The 26,764-nt window shown below is 43.5% G+C and overlaps 1 protein-coding gene and 1 long non-coding RNA gene across 13 annotated transcripts in view; one reads left to right on the forward strand and one right to left on the reverse strand.

Moving 5' to 3' along the window:
- LOC309346161 overlaps positions 1-6,147 on the reverse strand; it is a 34,794-nt gene extending 28,647 nt beyond the window's left edge. For 6 of the 12 annotated variants that reach the window (XR_014158401.1, XR_014158402.1, XR_014158409.1 and 3 more), the window contains exon 1: positions 1,443-1,736. This is a non-coding gene — a long non-coding RNA (uncharacterized lncRNA). Of the gene's footprint in view, positions 1-769; positions 1,061-1,442; positions 1,737-5,353 lie in introns of those variants that run through there. The other 6 variants (XR_014158403.1, XR_014158404.1, XR_014158407.1 and 3 more) reach the window with 3 other exon arrangements.
- On the forward strand, positions 2,081-25,232 carry DHDDS (dehydrodolichyl diphosphate synthase subunit). The gene is made up of 9 exons (XM_081869400.1): positions 2,081-2,193; positions 7,660-7,771; positions 9,585-9,701; positions 10,275-10,417; positions 15,441-15,557; positions 16,158-16,259; positions 19,566-19,680; positions 22,671-22,778; positions 23,809-25,232. Exons 2-9 carry the CDS (start codon positions 7,709-7,711, stop codon positions 24,043-24,045), a joined length of 1,002 nt encoding a protein of 333 aa, XP_081725526.1. The 5' UTR covers positions 2,081-2,193; positions 7,660-7,708; the 3' UTR covers positions 24,046-25,232.
- Positions 25,233-26,764: the final 1,532 nt, after the last annotated feature.

Raw genomic sequence — 26,764 nt, forward strand, 5'->3', positions numbered from 1 at the left:
GCCTACTGGCTGTTTAAGGCACCAGAAGAAGAGTGGGCAGTGGAGAGCCCTTCTTGCCAGCAGCCTTAAGTCTGAACTTTGATAATTTTCTAGAGGTAATGAACCTCCTGAAGCTGTTGGACTACAACTCCTGTCATCTGATCATTGGCTATCCAGGCTGGGGCTGATGGGAGTTGGAGTCCAAAAACGTCTGGAGGGTCAAAGGGTCCCTAGCCCTGTGGTATTCAAAAGGAGCCACTGGAAGCTCTTTTTCAAAGACAGAGACTGACAGAAACCTGAAGTTTCATTGAAGGTAAACCAAACATTTTACATCCTTTCTTACATGCTTGCCAAATTCAGGCTATCACTTATCAATGTTCTTAACGCAGACTGACAGCTGGGTTACTTCAGAAAATACAGATCATTAGTTATAAAATGCCAAATTTTCTAAGGCCCTATACAAATGTTAAGAAAACCAGTGTCCTGCACATATGCTTGCTATCAGATATAGGGGGTTGCCAACATAGCAAGTGTGGGTTTCAAGATACTGTACTGAGGTCAGAGGCGGTTTTAGGGTAGCACAACCAGTGCTGCTGCACTGGGCACAGTGCTGCCAAGCAGCACAACAATGCTGTAAAACAGAATGCAAGAGGCAGGGGACACCAAATTTTAGCATCACACAGGGCGACACTGAAATTTAAGAGCCCAAAGTCCACCACTGCTGAGGTCTTCCCTATTGCCCATGAAGCCTCTGAACCGCCCCATCTAATCACTCTTAAAGGATAGTCACGTTTTTCTTCCTCAAAAAGAACAGAGTTGAAGAAAAAAGTTGGAAGAGTCACTTCTTTTTCTTTCAGCTCCATGTGCTCAGATTAATTCTGCTAGATCTGCCTTTTATTCAATCCTTTGAAAAGTGAAGTGTGTGGTGTGCATGTTCTTTTTGTGTCTCACATGGTGGTGGGGGGAAAGAAATGACCAGAGGGGTTGGTGCCCACAGCACTCACTGAAAAATCCCGGTGTGCCAATGGGTGTAAAAAGATTGGTGACTCCTGAATGAACCCGATAAAAAAGGGAGAAAATATTGGGCATGAACAGGAAAACAAGCAAACTGAAGAACTAATTATTCATAGTAAATAATCTTTTTTTTAAAAAAGAAAATCCTTAATAATAATTACACACACACAAAGCATTTGCTTTGTTATATCTTGGCTTGGTTTTAGGGTTTGTTTGTAGTTTTTAATCTATATCCTGGTATGTTTTAAGGTAACTTTTGTTTAGCAGCGCTGTTTAATGTTATTTCGTTACACTGTAACTGATCATGTTTTTATTACTGATTTTGAATTTTGCACATTGACTTGTAAGAAGTTAACCTAAAAGACACAGTAAATAATAACGATAGCGGTGATAATACTGCTGGCTACAACCCTATGCAAGTTTTCACCATTAAACTCCACGAGACTTACTTCGAGCAAACTATGGGATTGACGGGCTGTCTGTTCCCGATACTCTTTTTCTAAAACCACCGACGATCTAGCCAGGCTTCGGGTGGCGCTGGCAGTCGCTGCTACAGATAATGCCACGCGATTCGCCTGTACTTCAAGACTGGTGAACAAAGGTCAGCTTGCCATTTATCCGCCATTTATACCTATCGTTTCACCTCTGGCTGCACTTCCAGTTATTATCGAGACTAAGTGTTAATGCTGATTTGAAATCAAGCAGAATAATATTATCATCACTATTATTTTTACGATCAGAATTTAAATACTGCACTGCAGAATTTAAATACTGCACTGCAGTATTTAGAACCGATTTTCGTGTCACACACACAAAGCTCTAGATAGATATAAGATGCATACGCATATGCTAAGCTAAATTTTTATTGTATGCCAGCGCCGTTGCTGTTGTCAGAATATCGCGAGCCTCTTCGAGCACCTTCCGTTGCAGCTGCAACGCGAGCGTTCCAATTCGAATCTTTCAACGCTCGGCCCGGAGATTTCCAAACGCGCGCACGCGCACTCCCTTCTTTCTCTGAGGGGCCAGGCCTTGGAATCCTCCTCCCCTCGTGCGAAGGGGCGCGCGCTCGCCGCGCACTTCCGAGACGGTGACGTAACTCGGAAGGCGGGTCGAGTCGCCGTGACATATACGGAAGGGCACGTCACGCTCCTTTGCAGAGCAGCCGCCGCCAAGAGGTGCAACTTCAGACCCGGCAGGCGGGTGAGTGAGAGGAGCGCCCACTGGTCAAGCTCAGCGGGGCTTCCTTTGGAGCGACTGCCCTGTAGAGACAAACACGCAGGAGCCCTTCTTAGGCGGGAAGAAGGATCGGGGCTCTTTCTGCTCCCTGCGGGGGTTTGGGGGGTTCCAGTGCCCCCTCCGTCTTGGGAGGGACCCCTTTCAAGGTGGAGGGAAGAGAGAGGGCCCCTCTTCCAGGTCGAATGGCTTTTCTTAGTTTGTTTCCGTGGGTGACATGGTGAACCGTATGTTCATCTTTTGGAAAAGGATTCGCCTGTTGCAGTGCCCAAAGAGTTTTGGTGGTGCCTTAAAAGGTGAACGAATAAACTGCGGTGTGAGGTTTTGTGGTCTACAGCGCTGTTCCCTGGGATGGGCTTGACTCTTGATGAATCTGGTGAAGTGGGAGAATCATAGCTCAGGGGTAGAACATCTGCCTTGCATGGGAACAGGTCCCTGGTTCAACCCCTGGTGTCCTCAGGTGGAGCTGGGAGAGACTGACTCCCCTGAAACCCACTGCCAGCCAAGTGTAGACGAGCTGAGCTAGGTGGCTCAAGGGTCTGGCTTGGTATGAGGTTGTTTTCTGGGTTCCTGTAAATTGTTCCTAATTGGTCACACTGCAATCCTAAGCATGCCTACTCAGAAGTAAGTCCTGTTGAATTCAATGGACCTTTCTCCCAGGTAAGTGGGGTTAGGCTGACAGCTGAAGTCTCTTACAGGGCATGATCCTATTGTTTTTACTCTTTCGTTGATGCTACTGCTGGAGAACAACTCTATATAGAACAACTCTATATGGAAAGTAATCCCCATTCTGGGTCTCACTCTGAGATAAGTGGGTATAAGGTTGCAGTTTTTCTCCCTCCCTAATCTGCCCCCTCAACAGTCCAACTATATGTAAAAAAACAACCCATGAAAGAATAACATGATCCTACATTACTCAGAAGTAAGCCCCATTTAATTGGACTTTACAGGTAAGTTCCTAGGATTACAGCATATCCTACTTCTAAGTAGATATGCATAGGGTTGAACTGTTAAGCACTTTTTCAGAAACCCTGGAACATACTAGGGAATAAGGAAGAATCTGTTCCAACTGTAAAGGGTTTCATCTTTGAGATACTTTATAGGAAGGATATAAATATTGATGATAAGTATGGTCATTCATGTGTGGTGGTTATGTGTATATTTGTTTACCTATACACAGAGAGAGAGAGCACTAGGAAGTAGGGCCTAAGTGGGAATGTCTTGCTTCCACTCTCTTCATTTACAGATGGGTAGCCGTGTTGGTCTGCCATAGTCAAAACAAAATAAAAAAATTCCTTCCAGTAGCACCTTTGTTCAGACCTGGTCTGAACAAAGACATTGGATTCTTATCTCATCATACATGACAAAGCCATTTTTCACCTTCTCACCCCTTGCTTTTTCCTGTAAGACCTATTGCAGTCGTTAAGAGTGTTCAACAGGCTCATCACAGCTATGTGCCAATCACCCATTCCCACCACCCTTCTGAGTAATACCCCTCCCCACCTTCTCACTATATAGAAGGGTCTGGTGACTTCTGTTTCAGTGTATCTGAAGAAGTGTGCATGCACACGAAAGCTCATACCTAGAACTAACTTAGTTCGTCTTTAAGGTGCTACTGGAAGGAATTTTTTTATTTTGTTTTCTCTTCATTTAGTTGGGCCATGAAAATGAACCTGCTTTATGATTTCTGTTTTTAAAGGTAGGGTTCCCCCTTCACCTTCTCCTCCTTCTCCTGTCATGGGAGAGGTGACAATAATTACATCTTCCTCTTTTGATGAAATACCTTGTTTTTCCCAACACCCTCAGTAATTATGAGAAGGATGGGGGAGTTTACCGACATCTTTAGAGAAGTTCCTCCCACTACCTTTTTCATATTGCCAAATAATCCATATGCATAGACCAGGAACTTCCTGGGTGTGTTCAGAAACTCATACAAGGAATGGCTAGAGAAACTCCAAAAATATATATTTTGAAAGAGGGCTGGGCTAGAATGCTTCTTTCTGATGTGCTACTTTTCTGCATGCAAGGAGTTTTGTATCATCATTATTTGTGGGGAGGAGCAGTCAATAATGTGAAAGATCTTGCCTTGTAATCTGAAGTGGAACACTCCTAGGTTTGCCACTTCAGTGAAAACTAGGCTACATTTCTTCAAGTTTATTTTTAGACATCTTTTCCAAATGATTCTCAAAGTGGCTTTCAAGAGCAGTAAACAGAGCTAAAAAAATAAGGCAGAAACACTGATATATTGATGACTAACACCTCCATCATATTTCTAGCTGTGTTAATCTTGTTGCAGCAAGAACAACAAAGTCATGCGGCACCTTAAACAAAGTTAATGATGGCATAAGCTTTCATGGACCACAGTTTGTTTTATCAGATGCACAAAGTGTTATCCTGAGTTACGGGTGTATATAGTCTTCATATTATATTACTACTGTATAGTCATAATTATCATTATGTCACTTTTATTAGTATTAGTCACTTTTTCTCAGAAAGGAGAACATTAATTGACCTACAAATTTAAAAGCTAGTGTAAAAACAAGAGGAAAAATAACCTAAAATATTCACCTGTAGAGTACAGTGGTACCTCGGGTTACATACGCTTCAGGTTACAGACTCCACTAACCCAGAAATAGTGCTTCAGGTTAAGAACTTTGCTTCAGGATGAGAACAGAAATCGTGCTCCAGCGGTGCGGCAGCAGCAGGAGGCCCCATTAGCTAAAGTAGTACTTCAGGTTAAGAACAGTTTCAGGTTAAGTACAGACCTCCGGAACAAATTAAGTACTTAACCTGAGGTACCACTGTATTATGTATAAAACAGAAGATCCAACTCAACCCCGCTCTACTAAAAGAAGCAAAAAATTCAAGTCCACAGGTCTGGGTGAATAAAAATGTATTTGCCAGGCACCTAAAACAGATAGTGATGGTGCTAACATGCCTCTCTGGGGTGAGCATTCCACAGACAGGGAGCCGCCATTATTTATTTTATGGAGTACAGCATTCCCTCCATTTCTGCTGTGTTCTAACCCCACCTCAGCCTTTTCCTTCCACTGCCCCAGTAGCAGCCTTCCAAATAACCCCACTAAAGTTATTAGTCTGCCCCAAAACCAAATGCACACCCTATTACCTTGCTGGGGGTTGGCAGAAGAAGGATGAATAGCTTCGTCCCTCTAGCAGCAACCTACTACATTTCTGTGCTGAGTGCAGAGGAGGGACGGGGCACTGCATTCCTCCTCCTACTTCATGTGGAGTTCCAGGTCTCCTATGGCTGCTGGGCAAATGTATAAAGACAAGGCACTGTCCAAGAGAAGAGAAACAGCCTTCAAACCACTGAAACAATTATTGCTAAGAGAGAAGGCAGAACGCCTTCTCCCCCTTTGCCCCAGTACTGCTAGAGGGGTTGCTGTTACTGAGGGAGGAGTTATGTAACTGACATTGCAATCCAGTACATGTCTATTCAGCTCCATTGAGTTCAGTGGGACTTTCCCAGGTAAGTACTGCAGAATTGCACCCTGAAACTTTATTTTCCACAGCAACTGGTTGGTGCAACAATAGTCAATTAAACCGTCTTTTTCTTCAGCCTTGCTGGCTACATGAGGAATTGCTGCTTTGCTGCAGGAGTTAGTTCTGAATTCTTTTTTATTTGCACATAAAGGGTGGCAAAAGCTTTGTGGGCAGTACTATATAGGAGCCCATGAGCCTTGTACATGCCCATGGACTCTTGCACAATTAGCAATGCTAGTATGGCAGGGCCATCCTCTGCAGAGATTAATTTTATTATAGGGTTTTAAAATATATTGCTCTTCCATGAAAATTGCCTTGCGTAAGAATACGCAATTGAAACAGAAATCCAAAAAAACCTGAAAGCACATAGAGGCAGGTGGATCTTAAAAGCCAGGTTAATAAACGGTATAGGTAAACGGTCCCCTGACCATTAGGTCCAGTCATGACTGACCCTGGGGTTGCGGTGCTCATCTCGTTTTATTGGCCAAGGGAGCTGGTGTACAGCTTCCAGGTCATGTGGCCAGCATGACTAAGCCGCATCAGGCGAACCAGAGCAGCGCATGGAAACACCGTTTACCTTCCCGCCGGAGTGGTACCTATTTATCTACTTGCACTTTGACATGCTTTCGAACTGCTATGTTGGCAGGAGCAGGGACCGAGCAATGGGAGCTCACCCTGTTGCGGGGATTCGAACTGCCGACCTTCTGATCGGCAAGCCCTAGGCTCTGTGGTTATACACTGGGCTAATATTCTATCATATTACAATCAATAAAACTGCAAAGGTTCCTCCATAACTGCTGTGAAACAAGGCATGGTGACCCTGGGGGCCTCCAGATCCTGGACTCCCCATTAGCACCAGCCGGTATAGTGAGCAGTTGGCCATGATGAGAGTTGTAGTCTAACAACAGCTGGAGAACCAGAGAACTTTCATCTGTTATGGATCAGTAAGATGCATGTTCATCCAAAGATGACCCTGTGTCCCAAAATTCCAGTGTCTTCAGATTGTATTTTAAAACATTCCTGTTCACAAAGGCATTTGATGGCTGAAAGATAACTGTTCCCAGCAGTTAGTTGTTCTAGTTGGCATCCGCCTGTCTTGGGAGACAATGGAAGAGTGCACCTTTGTGGGTAAAGTCAAACCATTGGAGACTTACAGCACTTGCTGTGGCTGTACAGACCAATACGGGAGAGACATGTTTTGTTGGGTAGAGACAGATGAAATTGTCCGGTTGTGCTGCTGCAGGTGCACCACAACATTTCTTCTCTCTGCACTCCTCCCAGCAGTAATTCTTCCTCTGGTCATTGCTATGGATACACGACCTGACTGTCTCCTAATAGTGCAATTGTCTGCAAAGGATTCCCATATGGTGGGATTAATGTTGCCAGCCTCCATGTCACCTTTGCCGCCATCTTTGTAACACAGAGATGGTCTGCCAACTGACCTGGTGCCTAAAGCCAGCTCCCCATAGAGCAGGCCCTAGGGGATTCTGCCATCTTCCATTTTGTAGACGTGACCAAGCTAGTGTAGATGTCACTGAGACCAGAGTGTTGACATGTTGGGAATGTGGGCTTGGGAGAGCACATCTTTGTTTGAGTCTCTGTCCTGTCAAGTGATACCCAAAACCTTCCTGATGCAGCTCATGTAGAAGGTGTTGAAGCATCACTCCTGGCAGTTGTAAGTTGTCCACAACTCACTTCCATAAAGCAGTGTGCTCAACGTGCAAGCCTGGTAGACCTTCAGTATTAACTCGAAGGATATGTGACTGTTTTTAGATGTTCTTGATGTTATTGTTTTACTATTTTGTTTCACTGCTTTGTTTCCCACTCCCACCCCCCAAATCCTGGGCTTCTTTGGGATGAAGGGCAGGATAGAAATTTAATTAATAATAAGGATGAAGAAAACTTTTTTCTTCTTCCTATAACTTTCAGGCTCTCCTTTCTCTTCAACTTAAAAAAGTTTGCTTGAAAAGGGAGGACCATGTCTTGGATAAAAGAAGGAGATTTGTCCATCTTGGAGAGATTCTGTGCCAGTGTGATAAAGGTAAGTGTTATGCTGATGCTATCACAAGTTATTTGATTTGGATGCTTGCATGTGAGTGTTAGAAGTATTGCTGCATGTATGATGCTATAGGGCTTGAAGGGTGAAGAGCTGAATCCTGCCAGCAACCTAGATCCCCTATCTTGTAGGCCATGAGATCTTGCAAAGCACCGCACATCGCGATGTCATATATGACATTTAGGTGGGCATGCTTGGTCAGAACAGCCTTATGGGCCAAATGGGGAGGCCTGGCAGGTCTCATTAAGCCCATGAGCCATAGATTCCCACCTCTGCTATAGGGGAACACCTCTGGAAATTCTGGTCCTAGAGTCTCTCCTGGAGAACCTTTTTTTCTGCAGTGGCATTCCTTCTCTTGCCAGTGATCTCTCATGGGCCAGAGCTAAATATAGGCAGGGGCACCCACCTCTGTCTCCCCCCACCCAATAGTGTACTGCCGAGGGGACAGACAAATTACTATTCTCTAAGTTCTGTAGTGGTCACTTTCAGAACTCCATATGTTTCCTCCCTTCAGGCTTCCCACCTGACATGGTATTAGGCTAAGGGCCATATATTGCCTGACCAAGAGCTGCATGTTCCACAGCCCTGCCGTAGAGGATAGCTCTTTTGGCCATAGGCAGGAAGGAATTTCCTTCCTGCAGATAAGTGAGTGGGATGGTGGAGAAGGGTTGGTTGGCTCTGCTTGTCCTCTGCACCCAGCACAGAAACAATGTGAGCTCCTGCAAGGAGGACAGAACTCCCTGTTCCTCCTCCACTATTCCTCAGCAGGTTGGGGTGTGTGTGTGTGTGTGTGTATTTGCAGGTTGCCAACCTTTATGAGCATATGAACAAGGCTGTCCTATGGTGCTCTTAGATCTGCCAGGATTAGGGTCTGGACCACCTTTCAGTTTCTGTGTTTTTGTTCTAAAACTCAGCAGTTATTATTTTAAAAAACCTGTAATTTGGGGGGGGGGTAAAGGTGTACTGCTGACTTAATCTGTGTTGCTTTTGCTCCTGCACTCTGCACACAACTGTTATTTTCGGGCCGCCCCCCCTCCCACTTTGTGCTCACCTTTAGGGAGGGCAAGCCTGAGTTCATGCCTTGTCCTGGTTTGGGAGGCCATTAGCAATACAGTCTACCCACTCTCCTCTATTGCTGTGACTTATTATTGCTACCACCTGCTTGCTTGCCAGACAGAACCAGTGGGCAGACAAGCAGTGGGCAGCAGGTCTTTATTTGCTCATCCCTTCTGGGCCAGAATGAGGCACAGGTGAACAAGCAAGAATAGGAGGATCCGGTTCAGGTGGCTCTTGTTTGAATGTGGGCTGTCAGCAGGTGCCTGATTCTGCTGACCTTTGATCTCTGCCCTGGCTCATGATACAGTGGTGCCTCGCAAGACGAAATTAATCCGTTCCGTGAGGCTCTTCGTATAGCGGTTTTTTCGTCTTGCGAAGCAAGCCCATTGACAGCTTAGCGGATTAGCGCTATTAGCGGTTTTTAGCGGATCAGCTGATAAGCGGCTTATCAGCGGATCAGCTGATAAGCGGCTTAGCGGCTTAGGAAAAGGGGGGGGAAGGGGGGAAAACCCGCAGGAACTTGCAAGACATTTCGTCTTGCAAAGCAAGCCCATAGGGAAATTTGTTTTGCGAAGCGCCTCCAAAACGGAAAACCCTTTCGTCTAGCGAGTTTTCCGTCTTGCGAGGCGTTCGTCTTGCGGGGCACCACTGTACATGCTTAAGGTGAAATTGAGTTTGATTATCATTTTTCTGACAGCTTATCATTTCTCTGCTTTCTCTCCCCCCCCCCTTTTGCATTTAGGCAGGCCCAATGCCCAAGCACATCGCCTTCATCATGGATGGCAACCGCCGTTATGCTCAAAAACACAAAGTGAAAAAAATAGAAGGACATTCACAGGGATTTGCAAAACTAGCACAGGTGAGGAGGACCTTTTCTAGACAAGTGGCTGTTTAGGATGCAAAGGCCAAGATGGTGGCTTCAAGACTTGGTTCACATTTGCCTTGGCTAGGTCAAAATGTGTATGTCTAATCACCCTGTTCCCTGTTCTTTTTTTCTGTCTGCCTGGCCTCAATTTCTTCCTTTTGAGGTCCAGATTAAAATTGCTGGCTTTAACCTTTACAGCCTTAAATGGCTTGGGACCAAGTTATTTTATATACAATTTTCTCCCCTCTGTACTTACCTGAACCTTAAAAGCTTCAGGGGGTTTGTTTTGGGTTCTCTGGATGAATTGAGGTGGGTAATCTCAAGGGAGAGGGCCTTTCCAGTGGTGGCACCCCAGTGGTCATTGGAGAGATCATTTGATGAGCAAAAAGGAAGCAAAAACCACCTATTTAGCAGACATCCGTAAATCAAATGGGGAGAGAGGTTTGCGTGTGTTTCTGTAACCCACCCTAGAGCTCTTTGATGAAGGGCGACCCAAAAGCAAAAATTTAGTTTTAGTGACTAGTTTGTTGTCACTTTGGCTTTGAATAAATAGCTCCCTTTCTACAGACACTGCAGTGGTGCTTGAGTCTGGGTATCCGGGAAGTCACAGTCTACGCCTTTAGTATTGAGAACTTCAAGCGATCCCAGGAAGAAGTGGAAGGCCTGATGGAGATGGCAAGGCAAAAATTTACCCGTCTTCTAGAAGAACAGTAAGCTCATTCTTTCTAACCTTCCGTCGCAACCTGCAAGTCCAGGGCCGGGAACCTGAGACCTTCCAGTTGTCATTGGACTCCAACTTCCATCACCCCCAGCTAGCATGGCTAATGGTCAGGGATGGTGGGAGTTGTAGTCTAGCAAAGATCTGGAGGGCCACAGGTTGCCCTCATTTGCTGTTAAGGAACATGATGTATTTCTGCATGCATTTAAAAGTTAGGCCTGACTTGAGTCATCACTTCTGTCACCAGCAGGAAACATTGAATTGTATTCAACTGACTTTTACTCAGAACAAACCGATTTAAATTAATGGACCTAAGTGAGTCAAAGCCGTTCATTTCAATGGGTCCATTCTGAGTAAAAGTCAGTTGGAAAGAACCCATGAATTCATCCTGCATTAGAACATGATTTTTGCCCCTGGTGGGGGAAGTTGCAGTAAATATACTTGATTCTAAAGTAGCTTTTTTGTATTGTCTCAAAGGCAAACTGTTGGAAGCAGGGTTTGGTTATTTGTTTTACATATTTATAATTTGCCATTCCCACAAATGTTCCCAAGCCAGTTTACCTAAGCAAAATATTCCTTTTATTAAAATAAAAAAGATACCACTGAATAAAAGCAATAATAACCTATATAAGCAGCATAAAATCATTTGGTGGAGAGAGAAAGACAGCTTAGCAGTTTAAACAAATTTACAGGCCTGGGGAAATAGAGGTCTTTGCTGCTGCCAAAAAAAGATATCAAGGTGGTTGCCAGGTAAACATCTTGGGGAATTATTCCATAATTGAGGTGCCACCACTGAAAAGGCCCCATCTTCATTACCTGCCTGCCACATTTCACCTAGTAATTTGGAGAAAGACCTCAGGTGAAGATCTTTAGAGTCTTGGTAGGTACATATGGAAACAAATGTCACACTAGTTGTCAGTCTCCTTAGTGACTAAAATTTTTGTATAATTCTACAGGGAAATGGCTGAGGTTTCTGTGAACTGACAGATTAGTAACTGAGGATATGGAATATTGCTGCACTTTAACTTATTTTTGGAACAATACCTTCCCAAAGTTTCATCCATTTATTTTATTTTCAGTATATAATTTCAAGGGCATAAGCTTTAGCAGATTAGTGTCTACTTTGTGAAGTGCCATAGTAGGCACATTGTGGGGTGATGGTGGATGGAGGTAAAGATAATCTGGTCAACAGTGACGTTGGAGGGAATTAAAATGGAAAAAATAGAGACTGTGACAATTAAAAGCTTAAATGTACATGCATGGGCCAGTTACAAAGCAGTGCTGATCACATAAACATTATGGCTAATTAACCCCTGTGGTGATAATATGAGAGCAAGAAAGAGACCTGCATAAAATTATTACAATTTTTGTGATCATTTCTAACATTTATTAATTCATAATTATAAAATTATTTACATACCATTCTCTTGCAACAAACCAAGGGGATGTTTACCAGCAAATCTTTTTTTTAATGATATTTTATTGAACTGTTTTAAATTATAAAGCAATAAAGTGATACAAACAAAAAAAGGCACAAAACTCTGTAAGGGAGGGGGGGATATATGAATATATACAACAATACCCTGACCCATACATTCTTTTATAAATTTGATACTGTTCTAACACTAATGTAAATATTAATAGCCTACCACATTTTATATAAATGCATTCCAAATATTATCATTTATCCAAGCAGAGTCTACGTCTGTAAACATATCTGTTCATCAGTTGCAAGTGTTATATTATCAAAAGGAGATCATGTATCCCTATCAGTCTCTTGGCTACCATTAAATCGCATAAAATCTATTTTCGTTGTCCCACTGTTAACTTCCTGCAACAAATTAAGCTAAGAAAGCTGGAGGAATATTATTTATAGGTATATTATTCATGTTTCTGCATATTTTTGCACTATGAAATAAAATAAAACTAGCCTGAGCTTTTAGGGGTCTTCCTGTGAATAGCTGCTGCTTGACTGTATTACAGCTGTTAGTGGTACCAGGATAAAAAGAGAAATGTGGTTGTGTTTTGAATTTTACTGGGTCAAATAGACTATTAGTGTATATTGATAGAGCAGCAGAAAGAAACTAGAGTAGTGGGTACTTACTGGGTTCTTTTCAGTTCTGTGCTGGACTATGGAGAGTTTGGAGGATTATTCCATATCCTTGTGCTATTATCGGGATGAAAATGGCCATTAGGAATCGAGTTTCCACAGACTGCAACAATGTCTGCTTTCTCAAACACACAGTTGACCTGAAGAAATACAGTGGTACCTCTAGATACAAACGGGATCCGTTCCGTAGCCCCGTTCGCATCTAGAGGTAAACGTAACTAGCGATGGCACGTCTGCGCACGCACGCGTCGCTTTTCACCACTTCTGCGCATGCGCGTGATGTCATTTTGAGCGTCTGCGCATGCGCAAGCGGTGAAACCCGGAAGTAACGCGCTCCGTTACTTCCGGGTTGCTGAGGAGCGCAACTCGAACACGCCCAACTTGAAGCATATTTAACCCGAGGTATGGCTATACTTGATAGAAGGTCTCTCTAGAGATGATGCTGGACTCTCAGTTCCCTCAGCCCCAACCATTGGTGCCCACAGGGCCTCTGGGTATGGTCTGAAAATACATGAGGATCACCATCTTGCAGATTCTGAGCAAGGCTCTGATCAGTGCCTGGATGGATAACCACCTGAGAACCTCATGTATGCCATGATAAAAGAAAGGTGGGGTTTAAATAAATCTGGAGGGGCACAGGCTTTCCTACCTATTATTGTTATTATTATCATTATCATCATCATCATCATTTAATAATAAAATTTATATACTGTCCTTCATCGCATAATAAAATACAAAATAAAACACAGGTAAATAATTAAACTGAAGTTATTTATCATTGAGATGAGGGTAGCATGATGGTTAAGAGAATGAGCTGTGAACAAGGATATCCCCAGATTAGTCAGCTGTCATGAATTCAGTGGGTGGTTTGGGGGGAAGCTCCAAACCCCATTCCCACCGCTGTTTATATAGGGATAATCGCTGTAACCTACTCCACAAGATTGTGCCAAAGAATAAACGGACATAAATCGGACATCAGGAATCACAAGACAGGGAAACCAGTAGGAGAACATTTCAATCTCCCAGGACATTCTATACAAGATCTCAAAGTAGCTGTTTTACTACAAAGGAATTTCAGAAATAGACTGGAAAGAGAAGCTGCTGAATTACAACTTATCACCAAACTCAAAACCATGGAGAAACCTGGTCTGAACAAAGACCTTGGATTCTTATCTCATTATACATGACAAAGCCATTTTTCACCTTTTCACCCGTTGCTTTTTCCTGTAAGACCTATTGCAGTCGTTAAGAGTCGTCAACAGGCTCATCACAGCTATCTGCCAATCACCCATTCCCACCACCCTTCTGAGTAATACCCCTCCCCACCTTCTCACTATATAGAAGGGTCTGGAAATTTCTGTTTCAGTGTATCTGAAGAAGTGTGCATGCACACGAAAGCTCATACCTAGAACTGACTTAGTTGGTCTTTAAGGTGCTACTGGAAGGAATTTGTTTTGTTTTGACTATGGCAGACCAACACGGCTACCTATCTGTAACTGATAAGAGGGACAGCCAGTAAAGGAAGTAAACAGAGACCCAAACAGCACTCTTGGAGCTTCAGTGTGTGTCCTTCCTCTGAAGTGAAACAATTAAGGTGCTTAATTTGTATATTAAATTGTCTAGAATCTTGGGGGAGCTTCTCCAATTTAGACCAAGATGAAAGTAAATATAATTTACTTTGGGTATGAACAGCCTTCTTCCTACTGTAGTGTAAACCTGATTATATGATTTTTTTCTCAGGTTACGTCTAAGAAGAGTGGGCATTCAGTTGGGACCCTGAAGGCAATAATTTTTATTGGGGCTCTTAGCCAGTGGAGCCTGGCGATGGCAGGATTGAGCACCTTTGCCTTCCACCCTAGGCTGAAGCAAAGTGCAACTGTGTAGATACCCTGGTCCCCTCTTGTAAAAGTCAGTAGACTAAATTAATTAATGTTTCCCCATGCAATGGGTTTGAAAAACCAACACCCACACAATACACTTCATTGCTGTTCATTCACAGCTTATTAAAGTATAGTGGAACCTTGGTTCTTAAACTTAATCCATTCTGGAAGTCCATTCCAAAACCGAAACGTTCCAAAACCAAGGCGCACTTTCCTGTAGAAAGTAATGCAGAATGGATTAATCCGTTCCTGACTTTTAAAAACAACCCCTGAAACAGCAATTTAACATGAATTTTACTATCTAACGAGACCATTGATCCATAAAATGAAAGCAATAAACAATGTACTGCAGTCACACAATCAATCAATCAATCAATCAATCAATCAGCAGCTGAACTGGGTTCCACACAGTCACAAAAACAAAACAAAAAAGAGCCACAAAAACGCAAAATAAATAGCAAAACCAGACAGACAATGTAACACTCAAAACGGAAGTGTGGCACTCAAATCAGAATCGTAACACTCAAAAAAGAAGTGTGGCGCTCAAATCGTCAGCATAACACTCAAAACGGAAGCGTAACACTCAAAACGGGGCATGTTCAGCTTCCGAAAAAAGTTCGCAAACTGAAACACTTACTTCCAGGTTTGCAGAGTTTGGGTTCCAATTTGTTTGCGTACCGAGGCGTTTGAGAACCAAGGTACCACTGTAAGCTGAAATCATGGCTGCTGGATGATATAGTAAACATCTTTGGAGCTTTTGGCAGGACAGTTTCAAATGTGTTGCTGTCTTGTCATTGTTCACGTGGCCGCAGATCCAACTCTTGCTTGCGTGGAAAACCCTTGTGACTTGTATTCTTCTCTCCCCCACTCCTCCACGTGTCCTGTTGCAAGATGTAAGCAGAATCTCTGAATAACTGAGTGTCGGTTAATAATGACTGTATACTGTACGTGCTGGCATTGCTGGGGTTTGTCTTGTCTGTTGTGTTAGTCAAATTCCTCCATCCTCTTCCTCTTCTCCCTTTTAGGGAGAACTTGGAGAGACACGGTGTGTGTGTTCGTATCCTTGGGGACCTGCCCCTCCTGCCGAAAGATATCCAGGAACTAATTGCCAAAGTTGTGCTGGCAACAAGGCACTACAACACGTGAGTCCTGTTGCAAAGTCTTGCCATTTTAAAGCATGGTTTTTATTGGAGTTGTCACAAGACCATAAAAGCAAACAGAACATCAGTAGGAGCATGTTTGTCAGATGTTTGAACAAAAACCAAGTGATCATTCATTACTCTCATTGTGCATGTCTGTATTTAATGTCAAAATGGGGCAGGGAGGTATTAAGTCAGGCCACTCCCTGTACATAATCTCTCTGCAGTTGTATCAGAAACCCTGGGCCTGTCCATATCTTGGCTTTGTGTGCATTATGTACCCTTTGTACTTCCTTTAATTGTGTAGTAGTAGTAGTAGTAGTAGTAATAATAATAATAATAATAATAATAATAATAATAATTTTATTATTTATACCCCACCCATCTGGCTGAGTTTCCTCAGCCACTCTGAGCGGCTTACAGAATATATAAAATACAATAAAGCATCGAGCATTAAAAACTTCCTTTCAGCTTCCTTTTAGGAGGAGATTCAGAATAGACTATCAGTTTAATTGGATGAACTCAAGTTCAGGTATGATAAGAGAGGGAGGAAAACTTCCTTAACATGGTGCATCATTTTTCTTCTCTCTTTATTTTTAAAAGGTGTTTTTTGAACATTGGTATTGCATACACATCAAGACAAGAGATTAGCAATGCAGTGAAAGAGCTGGCTTGGGGAGTCGAAGAAGGACTGCTTCAACCCAGGTAACCTTGCATGTTTGATTTCCGCAATGGGGCTGCTGTGGAAGCATCCACTCTGTGGCATACCATCTTCAGTCCCAGGTTGAACTCTGTTCCTTAGGCTTGGCAGAAGGAGCTGGATCATCATAGTGCTGACTATCAGGCCCTTGTGCCCACATGAAGCTAGATTTTCCCATCCCCATGCTGCTGCCACCGCCACTCCTTGGAGCACATTCCTGCACACTGATTGGCTGGCCATTGTGTCAATCATGAAGAGCAGTTTTCAAAGCATGAAAACCTTTTTTTAAAAAAACAAAAAAATAATCCAAAAAACACCAGCAACCTTAAAGCACTAAGCAAACATTGGAGGGCATAAATACGCAAGGCTCTTGGAAATGCAAACAAAGCAGTCATGAAATCTGAAGCCTCAGCGGAAGGACAAGCTGGCAGTCAGGACTTGAGTCCCTTAGGGAAAGGTTGGGGAAAGCAAAGCTCAGGCTGCAGGAGGAAAGCTCATGCCAATTACAGTTTTCCAGTCTGTTTGTACACAGCCATAATAATACTTTCGCAAGGCTAGCCTACATGGTGCCCTCCAGGAGTTTCTGGACTTCAATTCCCATCAGTCCCTGCCAGCATGGCCAGCAGTCAGAGATAATGGGATTGTAGTCCACCAGCATCACGCTGACTTACTCCCAGTGACCTACACCTCTTCCTCATCTACATTCTCCACTGCAACTCTCTGGGCCTTCCCGAAGAAGTCCAATGCCATTCTGAAACCCCTTAAATGTTCTTAGAGAAGCAGTGGTGGATCTTGGGGTTTCAAATTTCAGCAGTCCCCTGCGTGATGCCAAATTTCGGCACCCCTCCACCTCTCACACTTCATTCTGAATCATAGTTGCAGGGGCCTGAGGCCCGCGCCAGTGCGACCAAACCAAAGTCACGTGTACTAAAAATCAGTGTGCCACCTTTCCGTCCCAAATACAGTGGTGCCCCGCAAGATGAACGCCTCGCAAGACGGAAAACCCGCTAGACGAAAGGGTTTTCCGTTTTAGAGGCGCTTCGCTAAACGAATTTCTCTATGGGGTTGCTTCGCAAGACGAAAAAATATTGCAAGTTCCCGCGGGTTTTTTCCGCTTTCCCCCCCTTTTCCTAAGCCGCTAAGCCGCTTATCAGCTGTTCCGCTGATAAGCCGCTTAACAGCTGATTGCTAAAAGCCACTAGACCGCTAATAGCGCTAATCCGCTAAGCCGTCAATGGGCTTGCTTCGCAAGACGAAAAAACCGCTAGACGAAGAGAATCGCGGAACAGATTCTTTTCATCTTGCGAGGCACCACTGTACCTGCCCATATAGCTTTTTTGAAACCAAGCAAAACTATTTGAAAAACAAAAGAAACACATAGCAAGCAAATGCTACAACAAACAACATGAAACAGACTGCTGGGTACTCAATAGGAGGTTGCTAAGCAGTGCTGGTGACATGTCTCAGGCTGCACCCCTTCCTGAGCCATACAAGTCTTAGAGCCTCTAAGAGCCACTAAGAGGCCTGAATGGGGCTGTGTTTGGCCTCAGGGTTGAGGTTCCCCATCCTTTCTCTAAATGAAAACTGATTTTCAGCTATTCAAGCCTCAAATCCTCATAAGACCCCCTCCTAGCTGTTTCCTATAGCTCATGGGGGACAGAATGGAACTCGGCAGCACAGTTGCTTCAGGGCCAAGTGAAAGTCCCTCAGTGCTACATTCTGGAAGTGGTCCTGCAGATGGGACTGGAACTACCACAATACTGCACCTCTTGACTTCCACCTCACAGAGCCCCTTCAGGAGGATAGCATTGTGGATTGTATTGAAAGCTGCTGACTGATCAGTGTCAGCCGGGAATGTCTTGCATTCTACACCCACCACCTGGGCACAGTTGCAAAACTACTATTTTGGGGGTTGGAGGACCATTGGGATGCAGTAGGGCCTTCCCCACATACAAAAGTATTCTGGTCATTGAGACCCATAGGAATTTTTACATCAGTGGATGCATGGAGCGGGACCACCTTAGCAGTGGTGCCGTTCTTGTGGATTTTGCTCCTCAAGAGGCTCACCACATGCCATCCTCCTGTGCTAGCCTTGTATTTAAGCATGAGTCTGGTAGCCATAGGTGATAAGGATTTGCATGTAGGCAAGCACGTGGAGTTCCATTTAGGCAAATGTGGACTGGGGAAGGAGGAGGAGCAGCTCCACACCTGGCACAGAAACCCAAGAAACCAAATCAGGCTGGAAGAGGATGAGCAGAATTCTCCATCTCTCTCTCTGCCAGGAGGCTGGTGACACATTCTGCATGCTAGTTACTCTTATTCACAAGGCTTTTCCATGCACTGAGATGGTTCTTTAGAACTTCCCTGTTCTTTCTAGTTTCTGGAGGGCGTGAGGACAAAACACAAGTGGATATATTTTAGGTTTATGATCTTACAGATGTCATGGTCTTAAATGCTGGTACACTTTGTATTGCCTTTTTGTGTTTGTGGTTGTAACTGTGTTGCATTTCTTCTTCACCTACTTGGTGCATTCTTCTCTGGCGGAAAAGTAGTATTGAAATGAGAAAGAAAAATAAGTGCCATAAACAAAGAATGGGCAATTAGGCATAGTGCTAGTATAGATTCAAGAGTTGTTTGTTTGTTTTTTGGAGTTTAGAAACTCTAAATAAAGGGCACATCTCCCTTGTGCCCTTTAGAATCTGCTCCACACTTTAGAAACAATAATAAAATGAGTCTGATCGTATATGAAACATGTTTATCAAATGTATCTTGTGTCAGTTTACTCCTTACCACCCAAAGCAAGTTCAAACAAAGTCCTCAGTGCTTTCAGAAAAATGCTTGGAATTTGCTTCTTGGGGAAGGCAGTTTCCTAAGTGGGTAGGCCATGCTGCTCTCTGTGTCCTCCTTTTCTTCTTTAAGGAGATTGGCACTCGGATGGAATCATTTAAAGTTAAGATCCAGAGGTGCAGAAATAAGCACATGGTGCCGTCTTTCTAGTCTTCATGGCTAGGAGCCTCACCACTGCCTCCTAGCCATGATGATGAGTGTAGGCTACCCCTGAATTCGGAGACAGTAAACCTCTGGATACCAGTTGGAGGAGCGACAGCAGGTGAGGGTTGATACCCACGTGTACCACTTATGGAGTTTTGCCATAGGCATCTGCATGGCTGCAGTGTGTGGAGGAGGATGCTGGAATAAGTGGGCCTCTTCTTCTTCTTTGCCTGATCCAGAAGGTCTTCATGGTCCACCTAATGTGCATTCCACTTTGTAGATAAACATTGGCTCCCTAATTTAAGTTTTGTGTCTCTTAGTGATGTATCAGAGTCGCTGATCGACAAGTGCCTGTATACCTGTAAATCTCCTCATCCAGACATCCTAATAAGGACTTCCGGAGAAGTCAGACTTAGCGATTTCATGCTCTGGCAGGTAACAGTGAACTGAAATTACCCATGAGGTTGGAAGAGTGAGATCCACCTCTCCTGCTCTGCTTGGTCTTGTTTAGAAATAATTTAGCACTTTGGCTCTGGGGATTTTGTTGTACAGTTTCAGGAAAGATTTTGCGTTTCAGGGGGGTGGAATCTAAATCTCTCTTCATTAAACCATTAGAATAAAAATACATTTGAAGATATACAGTCCTGCATCACGTACTGGAATTCCAGTGTGAACAAAGGAGCTGTCAGATCAGGGCTAAATGTTGAGAGTCAATGTCAAGCTTTAAAAACAATAAAGCCACTCCTACGGGCTCCAAAAATCTTGTTCAGATATAAAACTGATGTTGCATAAATGACTGGGTCATGCCTCAAAGAAAGTCTTCTGAAACAAAAATGTACTTGGAAGGTGCCTAGGCAGCTTGATGCTGGTGACTGATTTCGGCTGGGAACTGATTCCAGAGAAATGGAACTGCAGAACCAAAAGTCTGGTTTCTAGTGCAAGTTAAGGCATTTGGTACTCTCAACACTATTGCATCTGAGCAGAGCAGTAGCTTGGTAGGGCTATATTGGGCAAGGGTCTTCCTTCCAGATCCTAGTCTCAAGTTTTTTAGGCCTTAGAATGCTAAAACAAAACCTTGAACTGTACCACTAGCTAGTGCAGCTCCCTCAGCAGAGGTGTTATATGGTGTCAATAGAATACTTCAACAACCAACCTAGCTGCTGCATTCTGCACTAGCTGCAGCTTCTGGGTTAAGCTGCATGCAGGTGCCAGTCCTAAGCCATGGATATGCCTCTGAATATCTGTTGCTGGGAGGTTTGTGGACTTCCTGGTTGGCCACTCTGAGAACAAGATGCTAAACTAGATGGGCTTTTGGTCTGATCCAACAGAGCTCTACTTCCCATACTGCTAACATTACAGCAGGAGTGGCCAGCCTATGGCCCTCCAGCTCCCAACAGCCCCACCTTGAGTGGTCAAGGAGAATGGCACTATACCCCAGCAGTGTCTGGAAGGCCGCAGGTTAGCTGCTCTTGAATTACAGCTTTGCGTTTTATGCTAAAGCATGAACTATAAATGGGGAAATTTCCTTTCAGGATTCTCCCTTTGATTTCCATGTCCCGTTTGCTAAGGGACCTCTTCACCCCATATATCCCTAGCTGGCAACTGCCCCCCTCAGCTGGAGAATTCTGGGAGTACCACATGTCCCAGAGGTGCACTTAGCCTGTACCTAGAACCTGGGCTTTGAGTCTTGCAGCTACAGCCTTCTGGAATCGGTTATCAGCTGAGATTAAACAGGCACCTATCATTTTGATGTTTAGGAGGCTAGTGAATTGTGTAGGTTGAATGTGAAGCAAGTGCAGCTCTCACCCTGCTTTGCAAATGCCGGGGTCATTCTACCTGCTGGTTTCCTGCAACATGATCCTTTTCCCAGGTGAAAAGGAGGGGTGTGCTTTGCTACAAAAAGGACTGCAAGAAGCAGGCCTGCAAGAATCTGTGCTCTTTGTCCTGCATTAGAGTTGGCTAACCTTTTCCAGGCAGAGGGCCACGTGGACCCCATGGTTGTCCAGAGGTATGGCCAAAGTGGGGAAATGTGCACAACAAGAACTGTAGTTCTCAAGGCTGCCTTCCAAAACATTTTCCCCGTAATGTTGTTTTGTTATTTTTATTGTAACATAAAAAATGTTACTAGCAAACAAAAGCTCAGTAGTAGGGTATCACATCATACTATACAGAAAACAAGCAAGCAAACAAAAAAGGGATAAGAGGAAGAAATGGCAACACACCAGTCTAAATTGAGGCATCCATATTTCCTGAGCTGGCATGGATGGTGAATGTTGGGCATCTAAGTCCAAAGCATGCGAAATAAAATCCCACCAGAAATAAAATCCCACCAGCAGTCTGGCTCATCCATCCCTCTGGATAAACAGTGTTATCCCCACCACCACCCCTCCCTGCAATAGCTGAAGTCCATATGTTCTTAAATCATCCTGGTTGCAGTTAGCATCCATGCCAAAGGTTGTTTAGAGCAACAAGCCTTCACGTTAACAGTCATCCTGTTCCGTAAAGACAATTGTGGGGAAGCTTGTACGGGTGATTTAATTATTTTAGGTATTTCTAGATAAAGTTGAGACTATTCAAAACCATTGTTATAAGAAAGTGTTAAAGTCATTGTTTTAAAATGGACCAATTGAACTGGGGTGGGGGTGGCTTGGAGGGACACAAGCCATTTGTCATCACAATAGTACAGTGAGGAACCTACATGAGCTGTTGGGGTGGGGAGAGGAGAGGATTTTTTAATTTCTTTTTTTATGGAGAAATTTGGAGGGAGCCACAAATATCTTTTGGTATCACAGCAGGGAGCCCACTGGAGTGTGTGTGTGTGTGTGTGTGAGAGAGAGAGAGAGAGAGAGAGAGAGAGAGAGAGAGAGTGAGAGAGAGAGAGAGAGAGAGAGAGAGAGTGTTAGAGTAGACCACAGGTTGTCACCTCAGGCATACATCCTTAGAGCTCAATGCCCTTCCTTCTCCTACCCCCAATCCCCACCCGAAATAAACCCAAAAAACCTTTTTAGAGGTGTAGTGTTGGACTGATCATGCTCCCTTCACTGCCAAAAGGATATTGAGGTGGAATGGCAATTGGTATTGGATGTGCACACTCTAGAATGAGTCCTCACAGCCTCAGCCCTTTCTTTCAGCAGCAGTGGGGAAGTCACTTTTCATGACTGCAAAGGTCCTAGTGCAAAGCTAAACACCTCTCTGCCCTATTTTCACATTCTTATAGTAGAATTTTGAGGTTACAGAATTCCGGCATGGTCCAAAGTATCTGCACATAACCCATGCAATCAATGAATAGGAATGTACGTAGCATATGGATGAAAGGCCTTTTGTGGGTTTGTGCTAGAATAATTTCACTGGCCAACGTTGCTTGATTCTGTGGTGTTCTTCCCTCTGCGGGCTGCCTGTTAAACTCCTTGTCTTTCTTTCTGCAGACATCTCATACATGCTTGGTTTTCCAGTCTGTGTTGTGGCCAGATTACTCCTTCTGGAACTTGTGGGAGGCTGTCCTTCAGTTCCAGATGAACTACAATGCTTTGCAGGTAACACCCGGAGGGCACAAATCTGAGGCAAATCTGGCAAACCCAGAACTCCCCACCAACATATTATGAATATTAACTGACTTTTTCAAGACTTAAAAGACTGGGAATTGTGCCAGTTTTTTAAAAAGAAAAAAAAAACTTATTGCTTTAAAAGCAAGTATTCCCCATCTCAACTGTAACACTTGAGCAAAAATTCTTTCCATCTTATGTCATTTATATATTCACGGGCTGAACCTAAGATTTAATAAATAAGAATAATATAATAATAGATCCCAATTTCTGGAGATCAAATTTTGAGTAGGATTTAGTGAGGTCCTCCTAGTTTGTTTTATGGGTAGACCGTAGAATTAGTTCAAAGCTGGTAAAAATAAGTTTCCTAATACCAAATGGTTAAATATATGACATCATCATAAAAGGTAACTAAGCCCAAATGTGCCCCTAGTGAAAATGGTATTGGGTGATCTAGAAACAGATTTAGACATTGGGTGATGTTCAGTGTTCATCATATGCAGAACAGACCTATTGAAATGGTTCTGATAGCTTTTCCATTGTGGGTAGATTTTAAAGTGGGTCAGATGTCTTCTTCTCTTTCAGTTAAATACTAGTCAAAAATCAGAAGTGCAGAAATATTTGATAGTGACCAAATACACTGATTTTTTGCATGTAGCAAGACAAATGCATTTCCATAGAATGGAATGCAATTGCTTGGTGAGAGTGTGTATGGAAGAAAAATAATTTTAGGAAGAGGGAGCAAACTTTGAGAAGCATCAGGGATTGGGTGTTGTTTGTTTGCTTGCTTTTGGGAACCAAACAGAAGCAAATTTCTCCAGCAATTTTTGCTTCTCTATTCCAGGGAAGCCAGTGAGGTTAAGGCACACCACTCTCATCAACCTTGACCAAGTGGCCATGCTGGCTGGGGCTGATGGGAGTTGTAGTCCCGCAAACATCTGGACGGCACCACATTGACTCTCCCCCTATTGACTATTAGGCTTGCTTCATTTTCACCAACTCATATGCCATTTCTTTTCAGAAAGCCAGGGATTTGTACATGGAAGAAAGGAAGTGGCAGCAGATGGAAAATGACAAGATCTGTGTGCTGGAGAAGCTGAAAGAGGAAGGTTCTGCATCCTGTACAGATGCGCAGAGACGGCGGACTCTCCTCCAGGAATGCAGAGCTAAACGGGAAGAGAGAATCCAGAGTTTTTTGCAAGCCCTGGAGAATAAGCACATGGACTTCCTAGAAAAACTGAGTATGGCATCAGCATGACAAAAAGGAACTGTAGGGCCAGGAGTCAGGTGCAGGAGAGGAAGGACATGAATCGAGTTACAAACAGTTTAACTGCTGCCAGTGGTCTTCACTTGTTAATGGGAATGTAAAGTTTTGTTTCCCTTTGTGTTCTCAGTAGACATATACAAGACTTTACCACCTATGTTTCTGGTTGTTATTCAAGCTTTGGTTGGGGATGACGGTGTCTGAAATAAGTTTATGCTTATGTGGGTTTATAAAGGTAACCAAACAAAGAGGACAAGCTTGAGTAGATGTTCTTGGGAAGGTCTGTCCTTGTTTCACTCCCTCTTCCCAAACTGCAGTGTTTCGGTGCCTCAGCTAAACAAGTTTCCTTAAACTTCTTCGAATTCTGAAAAGTTGCTTGCCGTGCAGGGAGGGGTGCAGTTGGGGGAAGTGGACAAGGACCTTGTTTGCATGCACACAGACAAATGGGTGTCTAGTTCTAGATGGGCTTTTTGATGCCTAATTAGAAGACTGGCTGTCCCATTAAATAAAAATAAAAATTCTCGTCTCAATTTTCTGTGTGTGGCCAGAAACAATAGAATTGCCCTAATTTGGTGAACCTGCGTACTTGTGAGGTTCTACAAGGAAACATACATTGCCTGACCCAGAATTATTTTGGCATTGTGGTACATAAATTAATAAAAACTAGATTGGGAGAATGCTCTTTCTGCTTGGCTCTGTATGTGCTACAGAGCTTTGGGCACTCCAGTTTGCTGGAGGTGTATCTAATACAGCATACTCTGCTGTCTCTCTGTGTGTGGTTTTTTTTAAGTGTTTTACTTTCAGATGGCACCAGAAAATGTCATTTTTAAAAAATAAAAAACTTGCAGATTCAGCATGCTGGATACAGCTGTGAAGAGGCTGATTAAGGCATCAAGCCATGAATAAAGCAATTTTTGGGGGGAGACAACAAATTTTAAAAATAAGCTGAATATTATTAAAAGTTTCAATTCTAAAGCTATGTGAATCCAAAGAAGAAATGTGCAGTTTAATTATCTTTTTTAAAAATGGTGAGGATGAGCCAATTGTCAGAGAACTGATACTGTAAATCATCAAACCATTTAAGAATTGTGTCCTTTTTCGATGCAAGTAGTTAAGGATATATACAGAAATACATGGTGACCAATAAATTATGGGAACTTTGTTCTCATACAGTGGCTTTACCTACTGTTAGAAGCTGAATCTTTATAGCTTTTATGATGTCTGAAACAGCTGTTTTAAGAAAGACCTCAAATTCTAAAGGGAATGTGTCTCCTGTTTCTTGAACAGGGCATGCACATAACCTCCCAGCCATGTGTTATCTTTTCAGAGGTGGGAAAGAATATTTGTTAGTAAATGTTTCTTCTGCATTAAAAACTTACAATCAATAAGTTGAAAAACGTGAATGGTTGGTTCTGTGGGAAACAAGAGGTCCAACATCCTTAATAAAGGTGTTTCTTTGTCTACATGGTTTAGAAGTAGATGTTGGCACACCAGTCCAAACCCCCTCAGGGGTGGGCAGCCTCCAGTGCATGGGTCAGTTTTGGTGCTTCAGGGAATCCAGTTTGGTTTGTGGTGCTATTTCCCCCCAAAATCACAACCACGTGTCCATCAGCTGATGGGCTTTTTAAAATCCTGCTGGATGTTACTTCACCAGTGCATTCCCTATGGGGAACATGTTTCCATAGCAGACTCCTGCAGGGAGCCTGACTGAACCCTGAGTAGGTGAGCAGAGAGTTCAATCCTACTTGGCGCTTCACCACCCCACCCCATCTCATGGGTCAATTTTTGATAAGGGAGTGGGACTGCCTACCAACATATCACTTCCATCATGATAACAGATGGATGGGTGATTCCCACTCACCTGCCAAAAGTTGGTCAGTGGGGTGGGGGAGATAATGACCTGGCTCACTGGGTGTATACAGAACAGTTTGCATCAGTGTAGCCACTGTGGCATCCTATGCTGGCAAGCATGCTAGCTGCCGGTTGCATTGGTCACACATCAAAACTAGATTACTGTTAAATGTGCTGGTGGTGGGATGTTGTGTCTCTGAATCTTCTGAGACCTGATGTACAAGATGCAGCAGCCAGACTACTGCATAGTGTTTTTGGAGCTTTTTGCTCTTGATTTACGTCATTTGCACTAGCTCCTGGTCTAATTTCAGGAGCAATTGAAAGTGCTGGACACTTGCCTTCATAGTTCTCAACTGTGTGGGACCAGTATACCTAAAATACAGTCTGCTGTCATATGATCCTTTCCAGTGACCAAAATGTTTGGGTGTTTGGGAACTCCTTGGTGGAGCGTACTCAGTTCTGGCAGGCAGGCTTTTGGACTGGATGGTGGGTCATTTTGCTGGATTCCGGTTTTGTACTAACTCTCTGCTGCTTGCTTGTTCTGCACCCCAGCCTCACCCCCCGCATACATTTGTGCTTTGTGATTTTAATTCTTTGCCTTTTTAAAGCTGCCTTGGGTGGCTCAAATTATGAATGAAAAAGGCATTCAACCACCCTCTAGCAGATTTTCAGGGTGTCCAGTAGGTTTTCAGTGGAACTTGCTTCTGTGTGCTTAATGTCAATGACTTTAATCTGTCTAAACAGGCTTATAGTACATGCTTGCCTGTTTAAATGGCTTGTAGATCACACTGAGAACAATTGGAATGAATGGTGGCTGTGTTGCCGTTATGTGGTTCATTGCACCTACTGTTAAGGGGTATTT

This window comes from Podarcis erhardii (genome assembly GCF_964252035.2).
Source record: "Podarcis erhardii genome assembly, chromosome: 7".
NCBI lineage: Eukaryota > Metazoa > Chordata > Lepidosauria > Squamata > Lacertidae > Podarcis > Podarcis erhardii.